Raw genomic sequence first — 17,500 nt, 5'->3', positions numbered from 1 at the left:
AGAAAGCCAAGGCTAGATCCAACAGGGAGCAATGACCTGGATAGCGAGGCCAGTAGTGCTGAGGTCTCCAATTGTTCCATCACTGTGAACGTTAGACAGGATCCGTGTCACCACGCTCCGCAAGGCTGACATCATTTTCTCCGTTCGACAGTCACAGTTTTCAAAGCTCATACACCTCAAGGCCAGGGCAGCAGTGGACAGGGTATCTAGGGGGGCAACCAAGCTTCACGTTGGTTTATGTTAAAGTCATCTCATAAAGCAAACCTGCTTCATGCACACTCAGAGCACCGTGCACAGTTCCAGTCTCCGTATCCCTCAGTTAGACCCACACTCGGAGCACCGTGCACAGTTCCAGTCTCTGTATCACTCAGTTAGACCCACACTTGGAGCACCGTGCACAGTTCCAGTCTCCGTATCACTCAGTTAGTCCCACACTCAGAGCGCCGTGCACAGTTCCAGTCTCCGTATCCCTCAGTTAGACACACGCTCGGAGCGCCGTGCACAGTTCCAGTCTCCATATCCCTCAGTTAGACTCACACTCAGAGCGCCGTGCACAGTTCCAGTCTCCGTATCCCTCAGTTAGACTCATACTCAGAGCGCCGTGCGCAGTTCCAGACTCCGTATCCCTCAGTTAGACCCACACTCAGAGCACCGTGCACAGTTCCAGTCTCCGTATCCCTCAGTTAGACCCACAATCAGAGCGCCGTGCACAGTTCCAGTCTCCGTATCCCTCAGTTAGACCCACGCTCGGAGCACCGTGCACAGTTCCAGTCTCCGTATCCCTCAGTTAGACCCACACTCGGAGACCGTGCACAGTTCCAGTCTCCGTATCCCTCAGTTAGACCCACGCTCGGAGGACCATGCACAGTTCCAGTCTCCGTATCCCTCAGTTAGACCCACGCTCGGAGCACCGTGCACAGTTCCAGTCTCCGTATCCCTCAGTTAGACCCACGCTCGGAGCACCGTGCACTGTTCCAGTCTCCGTATCCCTCAGTTAGACCCACGCTCGGAGCACCGTGCACTGTTCCAGTCTCCGTATCCCTCAGTTAGACCCACGCTCGGAGCACCGTACACAGTTCCAGTCTCCGTATCCCTCACTTAGACCCACGCTCGGAGCACCGTGCACAGTTCCAGTCTCTGTATCCCTCAGTTGGTCCCACACTCGGAGCGCCGTGCACAGTTCCAGTCTCCGTATCCCTCAGTTAGTCCCACACTCGGAGCACCGTGCACAGTTCCAGTCTCCGTATCCTTCAGTTAGACACACGCTCGGAGCACCGTTCACAGTTCCAGTCTCCGTATCCCTCAGTTAGTCCCACACTCGGAGCACCGTGCACAGTTCCAGTCTCCGTATCCCTCAGTTAGACCCACACTCGGAGCACTGTGCACAGTTCCAGTCTCCGTATCCCTCAGTTAGACCCACGCTCGGAGCACTGTGCACAGTTCCAGTCTCCGTATCCCTCAGTTAGACCCATGCTCGGAACACCCTGCACAGTTCCAGTCTCCGTATCCCTCAGTTAGACCCACGCTCGGAGGACCATGCACAGTTCCAGTCTCCGTATCCCTCAGTTAGACCCACGCTCGGAGCACCGTGCACAGTTCCAGTCTCCGTATCCCTCAGTTAGACCCACGCTCGGAGCACCGTGCACTGTTCCAGTCTCCGTATCCCTCAGTTAGACCCACGCTCGGAGCACCGTGCACTGTTCCAGTCTCCGTATCCCTCAGTTAGACCCACGCTCGGAGCACCGTACACAGTTCCAGTCTCCGTATCCCTCACTTAGACCCACGCTCGGAGCACCGTGCACAGTTCCAGTCTCTGTATCCCTCAGTTGGTCCCACACTCGGAGCGCCGTGCACAGTTCCAGTCTCCGTATCCCTCAGTTAGTCCCACACTCGGAGCACCGTGCACAGTTCCAGTCTCCGTATCCTTCAGTTAGACACACGCTCGGAGCACCGTTCACAGTTCCAGTCTCCGTATCCCTCAGTTAGTCCCACACTCGGAGCACCGTGCACAGTTCCAGTCTCCGTATCCCTCAGTTAGACCCACACTCGGAGCACTGTGCACAGTTCCAGTCTCCGTATCCCTCAGTTAGACCCACGCTCGGAGCACTGTGCACAGTTCCAGTCTCCGTATCCCTCAGTTAGACCCATGCTCGGAACACCCTGCACAGTTCCAGTCTCCGTATCCCTCAGTTAGACCCACGCTCGGAGCACCGTGCACAGTTCCAGTCTCCGTATCCCTCAGTTAGACCCACGCTCGGAGCACCGTGCACAGTTCCAGTATCCGTATCCTTCAGTTAGACACACGCTCGGAGCACCGTGCACATTTCCACTCCCCGTACCCCTCAGTTAGATACGCACTTGGAGCACCGTGCTCAGTTTTGATCTGTGTGTTCCTAGTTTCGACCACATTTGGAACAGTGTGTATTTCTGGCCTCCGTATCCCTTTTTCAGACTGCCCAGATCATGAGGACTCCAGGTGTTTCTGTTTTACACCGTTCCTCCCCCTTCTCCCCATCACTGTCTACTTCTCCTCCCTCCTTCGCCCATTAGCTTACCATAGAATGTCGGTTCAGAAGTAGGCCATTCAGCCCATTGAGCCTACTCCACCTTTCAATGAGATTGTGGCTGATATCATAATCCTCAGCTCCGCGTTGCCACCTTTCCCCCATAATCCTTGGCTACCCTTTTGATTACCAATCTGCTTACCTCAGCTGTGACATTTATAAGGCTGGGAGTCAGCTAGCTCAGTTGGTTGGAGATTGGCGAGCGATGCCAATAGCAACGGTTCAACTTCATCACTGGAAGAGGGTGTTATGATGGTCCAACCTTCTCAACCCCATCTGAGGTGTGGAGACCCTCAGGTTAGATGAGGGGGTATTGGAGATAACACCCTGTAGAGCTGGATGCTCACAGCAGGCCAAGCAGCATCAGAGGAGCAGGAAAGCTGCTTGGCCTGCTGCGTTCATCCAGCTCTACACCTTGTTATCTCAGATTCTCCAGCATCTGCAGTTCCTACTATCCCTGAAACAATGAGGGAATGTTGCTGCGGGAATTTTAAATGGCTGGAGTAGTTCAGTTTCTTGTCAATGGTAACTCCCAGGATGTTGATAGAGAGGGATAGTAACATCACTGAATATCAAGGGCAGTGGTCACACACTTTTGCAGCTGTAAACCCCAGGATATTTACAGTGGGGGGATCCAGTGATGGTAACACCATTAAATGCCAAGGGGCAGTGGTTAGATTGTCTGTTATTGGTCATGGTCATAGCCTGGCATTTGCCACTTGTCAGCCCAAGCCTGGAAATTGTCTAGATCTTGTAGCATGTGAACACGGACTGCTTCAGTACCTGAGGAGTCACAAATGGTGCTGAACATTGTGTAATCATCGGCGAACATCCCCACTTCTGATTTTATGCTGGAGGGAAGTTCATTGATGAAGCAGCTGAAGACGGTTGGGCCTAGAATTGAAAATTCTTCTTCAACTCACCAGTAGAGTAGGTGAATTCCTCCTGGATGGAATGCTGAGCAGCCGAGCAGAAAACCATCTCAATGGTTTGGCAAGGCAAACACGATGAGGTTTTGCAAAGAGCTAGGACTGCCAAGCTGATCTGGTCGTAATCTGTGAGACTGCGTCTGTCAACTGATGAGAAAACGCAGTTCATTGTGGTACCAAAGATAACAACAACACAGTCAGCCCGTAAGATAGAAGAGCGGAATTAGGCCATTCGGCCCACCAAATTTGTTCTACCATTCGGTTGTGGCTGATTTGTTTCTAAACCCCATCTCCTGCCTTCTCTCTGCAATCCTTGATCCCCACCAATCAAGAACCTATCTGCGTCTTAAGAGAGAATGGTTTGTGTATGGAATGAGCTTCCAGAGGAAGTGATGGGCGTGGGTACAGTTACAATATTTAAAAGACATTTGGATAAGGACATGAGTAGGAAATGTTGGGAGGAATATGGGCCAGGAGCAGGCAGGTGGGGCCATCTTAGTTTGGGATTAGGGTCAGTATGAACTAGTTGGACGAAGGGTCGGTTTCCATGCTGTATGACTGTATTACCCAATGACTCAAATTTTCAGCGCAAGGAAGAAATTATGTATGGGAGGGAGCTCAATGGCTTGGTCTCCAATTCCAACACCATCAATTGGCTCGCACTTCGATGCTTTAACGTAGGATTGATGCATGGAGTGATTATCAAACAAAACAACCTAAAATGACCTCCTTTTGACAGGAGACCAACAGCTCAAGAGAGGACACTAAGAGGTTATTTGAACTCAGGACCAGAACTGGACACAGTGCTCCAGAAGATGCCTCACTAACATTCTGTGCAACCTCAGCATGACGTCCTAATTCCTGTACAGCTAGGCAGCTGAAGGCCCACCCGCCAATGGTGGAGTGATGGGAATTGGGTGATGTTCAAGAAGCTGGGATTGGAGGGGCGCAGAGATCTCAGGGGGCAATTAAGTGCAACTAAGAAGGCCTAAAGCCTGAGCTAGCTGAAGGGAATTGGAAACCAGGCAAGGTGACAGATCAATGGGGACAGTGGGAGACATTTAAGAGGATATTTCGGAATATTCAGAATAATTATATTCCCACCATAAGGAAAAATTCCAAAGGGAGAAAGCACCACCTTTGTTAACAAAGAAAGTTAACACAAGTATCAAACCCGAAGGAAAATGTATAGGATTGTACAAAGATGAGGGAGTTTCAGATGATAGGTCAGAATATAAAGAACAGCAGAGAATGCCGTAGAACAGAGAGACCGAGGGGTTCAGGTACATAATTCTATGAAGTTTGTGTCACACAGAGACAGGGTGGTTAAGAAGGCATTTAGCAGACTTGCCTTCATCACTCAGACCTTTGAGTTTCGGAGTTAGGAATGTCATGTTGAGGTTGTACAGGACATTGGCGAGGCCTCAACTGGAGCACGATGTCCAGTTCTGGTAACCCAGCTAGAGTAGGGACATCATTAAACTGAAGAGGGTTCGGGACAGATTTACCAGGGTGTTCATAATTCTGTTATGTTTACTTTAGTGATGGAAAGGGATAGGTGTATACCACTGGGCAAGAGTTATAGCTGGGGGGAAAGGCAATTACGATGAGATTAGGCAAGATTTAGGGAGCATAGGATGGGGAAGGAAACTGCAGGGTATGGGCACATTAGAAATGTGGAGCTTATTCAAGGAAAAGCTTCTGTGTGTCCTAGATAAATATGTACCTGTCAGGCAGGGAGGAAGCTGTAGAGTGCGGGAGCCGTGGTTTACGAAGGAGGTAGAATCTCTGGTCAAGAGGAAGAAGAGGGCTTATGTTAGGATGAGATGTGAAGGCTCAGTTAGGGCGCTTGAGGGTTACAAGGTAGCCAGGAAAGACCTAAAGAGAGAGCTTAGAAGAGCCAGGAGGAGACATGAGAAGGTGTTGGCGGATAGGATCAGGGCTTTCTATAGGTATTTAAGGAATAAAAGAATGACGAGAGTAAAATTAGGGCCAATCAAGGATAGTAGTGGGAAGTTGTGTGTGGAGTCAGAGGAGATAGCGGAAGCACTAAATGAATATTTTTCGACAGTATTCACTCTAGAAAATGACAATGTCGTCGAGGAGAATACTGAGATACAGGCTACTAGACTAGGTGGGATTGAGGTTCACAAGGAAGAGGTATTAGAAATCCTACAGAGCGTGAAGATAGATAAGTCCCCTGGGCCGGATGGGATTTATCCTAGGATCCTCTGGGAAGCCAGGGAGGAGATTGCCGAGCCTTTGGCATTGATCTTTAACTCATCATTGTCTACAGGAATAGTGCCAGATGACTGGAGGATAGCAAATGTGGTTCCCCTGTTCAAGAAGGGGAGTAGAGACAACCCTGGTAATTATAGACCAGTGAGCCTTACCTTAGTTGTTGGTAAAGTGTTGGAAAAGTTTATAAGGGATAGGATTTATAATCATCTCGAAAAGAAGAATTTGATTAAGGATAGTCAGCACGGTTTTGTGAAGGGTAGGTCATGCCTCACAAACCTTATTGAGTTCTTTGAGAAGGTGACCAAACAGGTAGATGAGAGTAAACCGGTTGATGTGGTGTATATGGATTTCAGCAAGGTGTTCGATAAGGTTCCCCACAATAGGCTATTGTACAAAATGCAGAGGAATGGGATTGTGGGAGATATAGCAGTTTGGATCGGAAATTGGCTTGCTGAAAGAAGACAGAGGGTGGTAGTTGATGGGAAATGTTCATCCTGGAGACCAGTTACTGGTGGTGTACCGCAAGGGTCGGTGTTGGATCCACTGCTGTTTGTCATTTTTATAAATGACCTGGATGAGGGCGTAGAAGGATGGGTTAGTAAATTTGCAGATGACACTAAGGTCGGTGGAGTTGTGGATAGTGAAGAAAGATGTTGTAGGTTACAGAGAGACATAGATAAACTGCAGAGCTGGGCTGAGAGGTGGCAAATGGAGTTTAATGCAGACAAGTGTGAGGTGATGCACTTTGGTAGGAGTAACCGGAAGGCAAAGTACTGGGCTAATGGTAAGATTCTTAGTAGTGTAGATGAGCAGAGAGATCTCAGTGTCCATGTACACAGATCCTTGAAAGTTGCCACCAAGGTTGACAGGGCTGTTAAGAAGGCATACAGTGTTTTAGCTTTTATTAATAGAGGCATCGAGTTCCAGAACCAAGAGGTTATGGTGAAGCTGTACAAAACTCTGGTGCGGCCGCACTTGGAGTATTGCGTACAGTTCTGGTCACCACATTATAAGAAGGATGTGGAAGCTTTGGAAAGGGTGCAGAGGAGATTTACTAGGGTGTTGCCTGGTGTGGAGGGAAGGTCTTACGAGGAAAGGCTGAGGGACTTGAGGCTGTTTTCATTAGAGAGAAGAAGGTTGAGAGGTGACTTAATTGAAACATATAAAATAATCAGAGGGTTAGATAGGGTGGATAGGGAGAGCCTTTTTCCTGGGATGGCGACGGCGAGCACGAGGGGGCATTGCTTTAAATTGAGGGGTGAAAGATATAGGACAGATGTCAGAGGTAGTTTCTTTACTCAGAGAGTAGTAAGGGAATGGAACGCTTTGCCTGCGACGGTAGTAGATTCGCCAACTTTAGGTACATTTAAGTCGTCATTGGATAAGAATATGGACGTACATGGAATAGTGTAGGTTAGATGGGCTTGAGATCAGTATGACAGGTCGGCACAACATCGAGGGCCGAAGGGCCTGTACTGTGCTGTAATGTTCGATGTTCTATGTTCTATGTTGCCGAGTGTGGAGGGATTGAGTTACAGGGAAATGCTGGATAGTCTGGGACTTTTTTCCCTGGAGTGTAGGAAGTTGAGGGGTGACCTTATAGAAGTTTATGAAGTCTTGAGAGGGATCAATAAAGTGACTGGCAGGTCCCTTTTCCCTGGGATGGGGGATTTCAAAACCAGGAGCATTTTCTAAGGTGAGAGGAGAAGGATTTTTAAAAAGGCATGAAGGGCAATGTTTTACAGAGAGAGTAGTTTGTGTATGGAATGAGCTTCCTGAGGAAGTGATGGGTGTGGGTACAGTTACAGAGTTTAAAAGACATTTGGATCAGTCCATGAGTAGGAAAGGTTTAGAGGGATATGGGCCTGGAGCAAGCAGGTGGGACCATCTTAGTTTGGGATTAGGGTCAGTAAGAACAAGTTGGACCGAAGGGTCTGTTTCTGTGCTGTATGACTGTATCACTCTATGACTCAAATTTTCAGCGCAAGGAAGAAATTATATATGGGAGGGAGCTAGCTAGGAATGTAAAAATGATAGCAAGAGTTTTGACAGATATTTAGAAAGGAGAAGAGTAAGCAAAGTGAGTGAGAATGGAGAGTTAATCACAGATAATAAAGAAATGATGAATAAAGTTGTGATAAATCCTACAAGGGCCCATGGGGAAATTGATGATTAATCTCCTAATCAAGCTCGGTGAGTATGAGTTCCATTGGGTAAAGGGTAATGATTTGTCTAACTGGAACTCATCCCTGAGCCCTTTCTAAAGCAAATTTAGAGATGGGTCTGCTGTACTGTCTGTTTGGAGCTAGCCTATACTCGTCACAGATGATGGGGTTTTTTTCTGAGTTATTATGAGTATGAAATCTTCTATCTTCACTAGAAATGATACAAGGAACACGCCAGTAATAGTTACATATCAGGAAGCAGAGGGCTAGAGGAAATTAATGAGGTTACATCATGAGGAAGATGTTAATATGCAAACTGATGGAGCTCTGAGCTAACAGATCTTTGGGCCTTCAAAGCAGCTGCTAATGGGACAAAAATAAGTGGAAAGGCAGGACGTAGGAGGGATATAAGCACTTTGCAGAGAGAGGTTGATGATCTAAGTAACTAGGCAAGAATTTGGCAACTGGGGTACAATGTGGGAAAGTGCGAAGTTGTTCATTTTGTAAGGGAGAGCCAAGGAGCAGAGTATTATTTAAATGGACAAAAAAAACTGCAGAAGGCTGATATACAAATGCGCCTTAAGGGAACACAAAACACAGAAAGCTAGCACACAGAGAATCGGGGAGGCTGATGGAATGCTTATTTCAAAGGGGGTTGGAGTATAAGAGTTGGGAAGCCTTACTGCAACTGTACAAGGTTCTGGTGAGACCACATCTGGAGTACAGTGAGGAGTTTTGGTTCCCCTTATTTAAGAAAAGATATCACTTCATCGAATGTATTTCAGACAAGGTTCACTTGGATGACCCCTGGTATGGAAGGATTGCCTTACGAACAAATGCTAAACAGGTTGGGGCTCTACACATTGGAACTTAGAAGAATGAGAGGAGATCGCAACGAGATGTTGAATTCTTAAAGAGCTCGGCAAGGTAAATGCTGAGAGCATGTTTCCCCTCATGGGAGAGCCTTGGACCAGAGCGCACAAGCTCAGAACAAAGGGGCACCAATTTAAGACTGAGATGAGGAGGATTTCCTTCTCTCAGAGAGTTGTGAGTCTTTGGAATTCCTTATCATAGAGAGCTGTGAGAGCAGAGACCTTGTGTACATTTCAGATAGATCAATTCTGGATCAGTTGTGGAATCAAGGGTCATGGGGAAAGGTGGGAAAGTGGACGTGAGGAATGTTGGATCAGCTGTGATCCTATTGAATGTGGGAGCAGACTCAAGGTAACAGCTCCCTCAGAATATAACAGAATGGCCTGCTCCTGTTCCTGTTTCTCAGGGTGTTATGGAGATCATAGATACATTGGTGTTAATTTTCCAAAACCTGTAAATTCAGGAAAGATTCCTTAGGTAGGAAACATGAGGCCTGCATCCTAGAAGGCAGGGAGGCAGGGAACAGGAAATTCTAAGGAAAAACAGAAGTTGCTGGAAAAGCTCAGCTGGTCTGGCAGCATCTATGAAAAAACAAATAAGAGTTAATGCTTTGTGTCCAGTGACCCTTCCTCAGATGAGTTTCTCAAAAGAGTTCTGAGAAAGGGTCGCCAGACCTGAAACATTAATTCTGATTTTTTTTCACAGATGTTGCCAGCGATAGGGTTAGGATATAACTTTTTCTTTCAGAGGGGTGAAAGATGTTGGGACTCTCTGGCAGTGGATGGAAGGATATTAGAACATCTTTCAGCTGAGCTTTTCCAGCAACTTCTGTTTTCGTTCCTGATTTAGAGCATCTGCAGTTCTCTCAGTTTTCATTAACAGAAAACCCTAGGTCAGTTAGCTTGACAGTTTACAGGGGAAGTAACAAACTTACAAAAACGCAACGGGGGCAGCCTTGCTCTGTGAAAGGGAAATTGAGTCCACCCAACTTCGTTGAATTCTTCAGGTCAGGCTCTTCTCCCACCAGCACCCCACTGTGTTCCTCCAGCCCCACACTGTGTTCCTCCAGCTCCATGCTGTGTTCCTCCAGCTCCACACTATGTTCCTCCAGCTCCCCACTGTGTTCCTCCAGCTCCCCACTGTGTTCCTCTAGCCCCACACTTAGTTCCTCGAGTTCCACACTATGTTCCTCCAGCTCCCCACTGTGTTCCTCCAGCTCCATGCTGTGTTCATCCAGCTCCCCACTGTGTTCCTCCAGCTCCCCACTGTGTTCCTCCAGCCCCACACTTTGTTCCTCGAGTTTCACACTATGTTCCTCCAGCTCCCCACTGTGTTCCTCCAGCTGCACTCTGTGTTCCTCCAGCTGCACTCTGTGTTCCTCCAGCTCCACACTGTGTTTCTCCAGCTCCACACTGTGTTCCTCCAGCTCCTCACTGTGTTTCCCCAGCTCCACACTGTGTTGTCTCTCAGTCCAGCTTTGGCAGTTCTTGCTATCTCACACTGGAATTATTTGAGGGAACAACATGCAGATCTAACAGAACCTGTGAATTCGCTACTGGGCATTAAAGGAGGAATGTCACATCAAAAGTTTATGGCTCCTGGAGTCAAGGGTAATGAATTAAATTTTATAGAGATAGTAGGAACTGCAGATGCTGGAGAATCTGAGATAACACAGTGTGGAGCTGGAATAGCACAGCAGACCATGCAGCATCAGAGGAGCAGGAAGATCGATGTTTTGAGCCTAGACCGGTGGGCTGGTAGAAAGCAGATAGCATGGGTAGATTGCCTGGCAGGCAATTTGTCTGTGTCTGTGCTGAGAACTCAACATTTTGCAATTTATATCCAAAGCTTTGAAGTTGAGAGCGATAGTGTAGTCGCTAAACCAGCAGATCACAGAAAGACAAACGCAAAACAATACTGTGATGGTGAGCTCAAACAACTGGCAAAGATAGCGTGAGTGAGTGGATACATAACAGTGGAACAAGTGAGGAGACCTGAAAGCTCACTCACTAGTGCAAAATTCCAAAATGCAGAGGGATCTGAGTTCCCTGGACACAAATTAGGGATTACATGAGGATATCATGTCATCAGGAAGTCCAACAGGGTGCTTTATCTCACTGCATGTGAAGTAGGAATCTTGCGGTTCAGATATAAAGGTGAGACCACATCTCAAATACCTGAGGACAGTTATTGGTCTCCCGATGTGAGGATAGGTGCAAAGTGCATGAGATCCAACTCAGAGGAGGGTTGCCGGATAGAAGCCTGGTGAGGGAGCTGTCTGATGAGGAAAGGATGGACAGACTGGGCTTGTTCCTCCAGGAGGTTAGATGAGGGGGATGATGTGATGAAAGTGTTTAAGATCCTGGGGGACGGTTTTGTATGTGGAAGGGTTGTTTCATTTTGCAGGTCAGTCCAGAATAGGGCAGTGACGAGGGAAATAAGCCTTTCAATGGGGGCTTGGTTTTATCAGGAAGGCAATAGGATATAACTTGACTTTCAGAGGGGTGAGGGATGATGGGACTTTCTGGCAGTGGACGGAAGGATATTGGAACACCGTTCAGGTGAAGGCGAACAGAGTCTTGTGGAATTTCATGGAATTTAAAACGTAAACGGATGATCTGAGGAAATGGTGCAGCAGGCTCAAATGGCTGAATAACATATTCCTGCTTTGATTTGCAATGGGGACAGGTTGGTAAAGGCTGGGGGTGTAGGGGCTGGAGGGGGTTACAGAGATAGGGAGGGGGTGTAGGGGCTGGAGGAGGTTACAGAGATAGGGAGGGGATGTAGAGGCTGGAGGAGGTTACAGAGATAGGGAGGGGGTGTAGGGTCTGGATGGTGTTACAGAGATAGGGAGGGGATGTAGGGTCTGGATGGTGTTACAGAGATAGGGAGGGGGTGTAGGGACTGGAGGGGGTTACAGAGATAGGGAGGGGATATAGGGGCTGGAGGGGGTTACAGAGATAGGGAGGGGGTGTAGGGGCTGGAGGGGGTTACAGAGATAGGGAGGGGGTGTAGGGGCTGGAGGGGGATACAGAGATAGGGGGGGGTACAGGGTCTGGAGGGTGTTACAGAGATAGGGAGGGGGTGCAGGGTCTGGAGGGTGTTACAGAGATAGGGAGGAGTGTATGGGATGGAGGGGTTACAGAGATAGGGAGGGGGTGTAGGGGCTGGAGGGGGTTATAGAGATAGGGAGGGGGTGTAGGGGCTGGAGGGGGATACAGAGATAGGGAGGGGGTGCAGGGTCTGGAGGGTGTTACAGAGATAGGGAGGGGGTGCAGGGTCTGGAGGGTGTTACAGAGATAGGGAGGAGTGTATGGGATGGAGGGGTTACAGAGATAGGGAGGGGGTGTAGGGGCTGGAGGGGGTTATAGAGATAGGGAGGGGGTGTAGGGTCTGGGGCGTGTTACAGAGATAGGGAGGGGGTGCAGGGTCTGGAGGGTGTTACAGAGATAGGGAGGAGTGTATGGGATGGAGGGGTTACAGAGATAGGGAGGGGTGTAGGGGCTGGAGGAGGTTACAGAGATAGGGAGGGGTGTAGGGTCTGGAGAGGGTTACAGAGATAGGGAGGGGTGTAGGGGCTGGAGGGGGTTACAGCGATAGGGAGGGGGTGTAGGGGCTGGAGGGAGTTACAGAGGTAAGGAGGGGGTGTAGGGTCTGGAGGGGGTTACAGAGATAAGGAGGGGGTATAGGGGCTGGAGGGGGTTACAGAGATAGGGAGGGGGTGTAGGGGCTGGAGGGGGTTACAGAGATAGGGAGGGGGTGTATGGGATGGAGGAGGTGACAGGGATAGGGAGGGTGTTAGGGGCTGGAGGGGGTTACTAAGATAGGGAGGGGGTGTAGGGGCTCTAGGAGGTTACAGAGATAGGGAGGGGATGTATGGGATGGAGGAGGTGACAGGGATAGGGAGGGGGTGTATGGGGTGGAGGAGGTGACAGGGATAGGGAGCGGGTGTATGGGATAGAGGGAGTTACAGAGATAGAGAGGGGATGTAGGGGCTGGAGGGGGTTACAGAGATCGGGAGGGGGTGTATTGGATGAAGGAGATGACAACGATAGGGAGGGTGTGTAGGGCATTGGCGGAGGTTACCAAAAGAAATAGAAAGGATTGTGCTGAATTACCCTGAGTGTGCTAGCAACCACAAAGACATTGCCATGACCTGGCCTATTTGTACTTGCTGAAAGTGAGAGGCACTCAGATACGTAGGGAGCTGCAAACAATTGGAATATGTCCAAGCCATGAGTATCAAACCCTGGAATTTAGGTTTTGGGTTTTGATTTGTTTCCTGTTGCTTCTTCAAGTTGTTTGGTCTTCCACTCAGAGCTAGTTTACCATCTAATCAGCAATCTCTTCTCTTGTGGTATAAATTGTTGTGGTCGTTAAAAATTTGGTGCTCTTGTGTTTGTCCTGATGGGTTCAAGGCTAAGCAACTTGCCTCCTTTTCTCGCCTGTACTCTTCACTACTTTCCTACTAATGGTGTCTCAAGGCTTTTCTGACCATCTTTGACCTCCTCGAGGGTGAAAGGTCTTGGTGTGAGGTTCCCTGACACTACCCACAACCCTTCCGTTCCTGCCTTCCCATCATTTCTCTGCCCCCCTCCAATTCCTCTCTCCACCCTGAAGCTGCAGGACTGACCTTCGATCCAAACCATTTTTGAAATCTCACCAATGGTATCGATGTCCATCTGAAGTTTATGCATCAGCAAAGCCACCAGGCTCATCCTCTGGCTTTCCACCGTGACATTCATAGGGTCAACACACGAAGCCAGCAAAGCCATTGTATACAATGCAAGGGTCCCAGGATTAAATTCTGAGCCTGTATCAGAAGCAGAAACATGTTCACAATCTCATGCAATAGACATTGCTGTGGGGAAGTTTGAAGAATATTGTCATTAGCTGGACAAACTTTCACAAGAAGGGAAGGAGCATGTCCGTACAGAGTGTCTTTAAGATATGAATGGATTGCTTCAGACTGAGACGAAGGTAGAGATAATTATTGCTTTTCATAAAGAGCAAGGCCAATATTTGGCTGAAATTTGCAGCAACAGATGGAAAGAGCTATGGCACGAAAAGCATGGACCTTGGAAAGAGTTGACGTTATGGGTGAGATCTCAAAGCTGGCCTGGGTGAGCTGAATAACATCCTTGACATTTCACCATCTTTGCCTCAGAGGAGGAGACTCCAAGTCGGGCAGAGGGAATGATGGATCTGCAGCGGACTAGATATGACCATCATGGTAGCACTCATTGGGAAGGCCATTCCGAAATTCTCTGAGTTTCCTCTTGGGAACAATTGAATTGGAAAGCAAAAGCACACAGTGACTCACATTTTCACACTAACTCACCCTCACATATTTATTCACAGACTCCCATTGTCCCACATTTACATACACAAGCGCAACCATAGAACCCCCCACAGTATGAAAGCAGGCCAATCAGCCTATTAAGTTCACAACAGCCCTCTGGGGAACATTCCCTCTGGCCCACTCTGCTCCTGTATTGCCCTGCATTTCCGCTTGGCTAACCCACCTCGTCTGCACCCTTTGGACTGTGGGAGGAAACCAGACCGCCCAGAGGAAACCCCCATGAAACTCCTAGCTGCCTGAGGGTGGAATTGAACCCAGGACCCTAACACTGTGAGGCTACAGTGCCAACCACTGAGCCACCGTGCTGCCCTGCACATAGGTCCAATGCACACACCCACACATACAAACTCACACACATACACTCTCAAACATTCTCACACACACTCATCAATATACACATGCACTCACACACTCACTCTCTCAGACACATCTCCTCACTCGTGCACACATACACAAATACTCGTGAATTTACTCACATACAATAACTCACATTCATGTGCACTCTCAATCGCACACTATCTACTATTCAGACAAGCCCTCACGCTCACTTTCACTCACTCTCTCACACTCATGTGTTTGTACATGCTCTCACGTACCCACATTCACACATGCTGACATTCACACCTCCATACACTCTATAGCCACTCACACTTTCACACACTCTGATCTCACACTCATCGCATTCACTCACACACTTCCTTCCATTCACACACTCACAAACTGTTAGGCATGTACATTCATGCACACAAATTTCTCACACTCACTTCTTTCACAATCACAAGCCCTCACACACACTCTCACACTCACACATCTTCACACATTCTTTTACACAATGTCTCCCTCATTCACACACTTTCACGTTCTCTCTCACACACACATACTTCCTCACTCACTCTCTCTCTCTCACACACACACACACACACACACACACACACACGCACATGCACACAAAACACTATGTCTCACACACACACACACACCTTCTCACACTCTCTTTCACACACACTCTCATTCATACACATCACACACACTTTCTCACACTCACACCCCTTCACACTCACTCTCTAACACTAACACCCCTTCTCACACACTCTTTCTCACACACACGCACAGCTCCATACACACGCTCTCTCAAGCTCACACGCCTTCACATAATCTTTCTCATTCTCACACACACATTCACTCTCTCACACACACCTCCACTCTCACTCCCTCACACTCACACGCACATCCACACTCACTGTCTTATCCTGACGCCCCCCTCCACACAGCAAGCCTACCGTTGCTGATGATATTTCTCTTCAGTTCCCTCAGGAGATGGTCCTCCTGTTCCAGGTCATGTTGTCTGGCGAGATGGAGAGCAAGAAGGATGCTTGGATCGGGAGATCCATGGTCTGAGGACGTCAGCATCACTTGGAGGAGGGAAGCCACAAAACCCCTCTCCTGGACTGGCGTCCCTGGAAAGATAAGGAATCAATTAACACTTCACAACAATAAAGAACTTTACAGGCTGTCCAAAAAGGTTCCGGACTTAATTCTAGCTCCTCAGCTCCAAAATCTACTCAAATCTGTCTTTCCCACAATCAGGAAGGGATTCCCAGATGAGCAATGTGTACTCCAGCCTCGGGAGCAGGGATTTCCATCCTCCAGCCTTGTTCAGTAAGTTCAATCCGCTGCCATGAGTTAAATCTGGCAGATGAAGACAATAAGGATGTATTAGTGAGATGATCTCTCACTCCCAATCTTCAATCGAACTCCCAGCTGCCAATGGCTTGTTTCTCCCCAGCAACGGCCCACCGGCGATAACTCACTGCACCAAAAAACTACAGAAATGTGAGCAGTTGTTTGATTCCTGTGTACGGTGCTCCGGGTGTAGTCTGTCTAGCGTCTTCCACAGCCGCCAGCTTGGTACAATCCAGTGCCATGGGGACGATATTTAACTTAACCATCACTTATTTTTCAGGACATTGGTTACATAGAACATAGAACAATACAGCACAGAACAGGCCCTTCGGCCCTCGATGTTGTGCCGACCTGTGAACTAATCTAAGCTCCTCCCTCTACACTATCCCATCATTATCCATATGCTTATCCAAGGACTGTTTAAATGTCCCTAATGTGGCTGAGTTAACTACGTTGGCAGGCAGGGCGTTCCACGGCCTTGCCACTCTCTGAGTAAAGAACCTGCCTCTGACATCTGTCTTAAATCCATCACCCCTCAATTTGTAGCTATGCCCCCTTCTACAAGCTGAAGTCATCATCCTCGGAAAAAGACTCTCACTGTCCACCCTGTCTAATCCTCTGATCATCTCATATGTCTCTATTAAATCCCCTCTTAGCCTCCTTCTCTCCAGTGAGAACAGACTCAAGTCCCTCAGCCTTTTTTCATAGGGCCTGCGCTCCAGACCAGGCAACATCCCCGTAAATCTCCTCTGCACCTTTTCCAATGCTTCCACATCCTTCCTGTAATGGGGCGACCAGAACTGAACGTAACTGCACGTTACGGGAGATTGGTGTCACTGAAAAAGAAGATGATGCCTCAGTGGGGATGTTGCTGGGTTAATAACCAGACAAGTGGTCATTGGAGCAGAAAAGTCAACTTTGATTTCTCTCTCCACAGTTGCTGCCAGACCTGGTGAGCTTCTCCAGCAATTTCTGCTCCTGTTTCAGACCTGCAGTTTCAGACGCCCTTAGTTTTGTTAAAAATCTATCGAATAGCAGAATGCCCCATTCACAAAAAGCTCTTTAGGGAATGAAACTGGCTTCATTACCCAGAGCTCCCTCAGCACTGACCCTCCGACAGTGCCCACTCCCTCAGCACTGACCCTCCGACAGTGCGGCGCTCCCTCAGCACTGACCCTCCGACAGTGCCCACTCCCTCAGCACTGACCCTCGGACGGTGCCTATTCCCTCAGCACGGACCCTCCAACAGTGCGGCTCTCCCTCAGCACTGTCCCTCTGACAGATCCCACACTCTCAGCACTGACCCTTGGACGGTGCCTACTCCCTCAGCACTGACCCTCCGACAGTGCCCACTCCCTCAGCACTGACCCTCGGACGGTGCCTACTCCCTCAGCACTGACCCTCCGACGGTGCCCACTCCCTCAGCACTGACCCTCCGACAGTGCAGCAGCCCCTCTGCACTGGAGTATGTGATTGCTTCTCAGTGCCTCGATGAGTCCGTGCGAATTATAAATCTCATTAGCGAAGAGGAACGCTTATTATCGATTTTTCCTGTTCTTACAGTCATCCCCGTCCTCCTACAGTCTCAGCGGGACCCCTTACCACATTCCTCACACAGACTTGCAGTGATACTGCTGACAAGCAGCACGAGATATTTCACAGGGAACATTTTTGACAAATCCC

The 17,500-nt window shown here is 48.7% G+C and overlaps 1 protein-coding gene across 1 annotated transcript in view; it reads right to left on the bottom strand.

Moving 5' to 3' along the window:
• The window catches only part of LOC132206678 (cobalamin binding intrinsic factor-like), a 35,538-nt gene extending 18,052 nt beyond the window's left edge, over positions 1-17,486 (bottom strand). Inside the window, exons 1-5 of the mRNA XM_059641277.1 lie at positions 17,420-17,486; positions 15,415-15,591; positions 13,406-13,585; positions 3,488-3,640; positions 37-206 (exon numbers count right to left, since the gene is read on the bottom strand). Of these exons, the coding sequence (XP_059497260.1) occupies positions 37-206; positions 3,488-3,640; positions 13,406-13,585; positions 15,415-15,591; positions 17,420-17,486 (747 nt within the window). The remainder of the gene's footprint in view (positions 1-36; positions 207-3,487; positions 3,641-13,405; positions 13,586-15,414; positions 15,592-17,419) is intronic.
• Between the last annotated feature and the right edge of the window lie 14 nt (positions 17,487-17,500).

This window comes from Stegostoma tigrinum, chromosome 41, assembly GCF_030684315.1.
Source record: "Stegostoma tigrinum isolate sSteTig4 chromosome 41, sSteTig4.hap1, whole genome shotgun sequence".
In the NCBI taxonomy this organism is placed as follows: Eukaryota; Metazoa; Chordata; class Chondrichthyes; order Orectolobiformes; family Stegostomatidae; genus Stegostoma; species Stegostoma tigrinum.
Note: the sequence above shows the minus strand (reverse complement) of the source record. Positions and strands in the feature narration are given on the sequence as shown.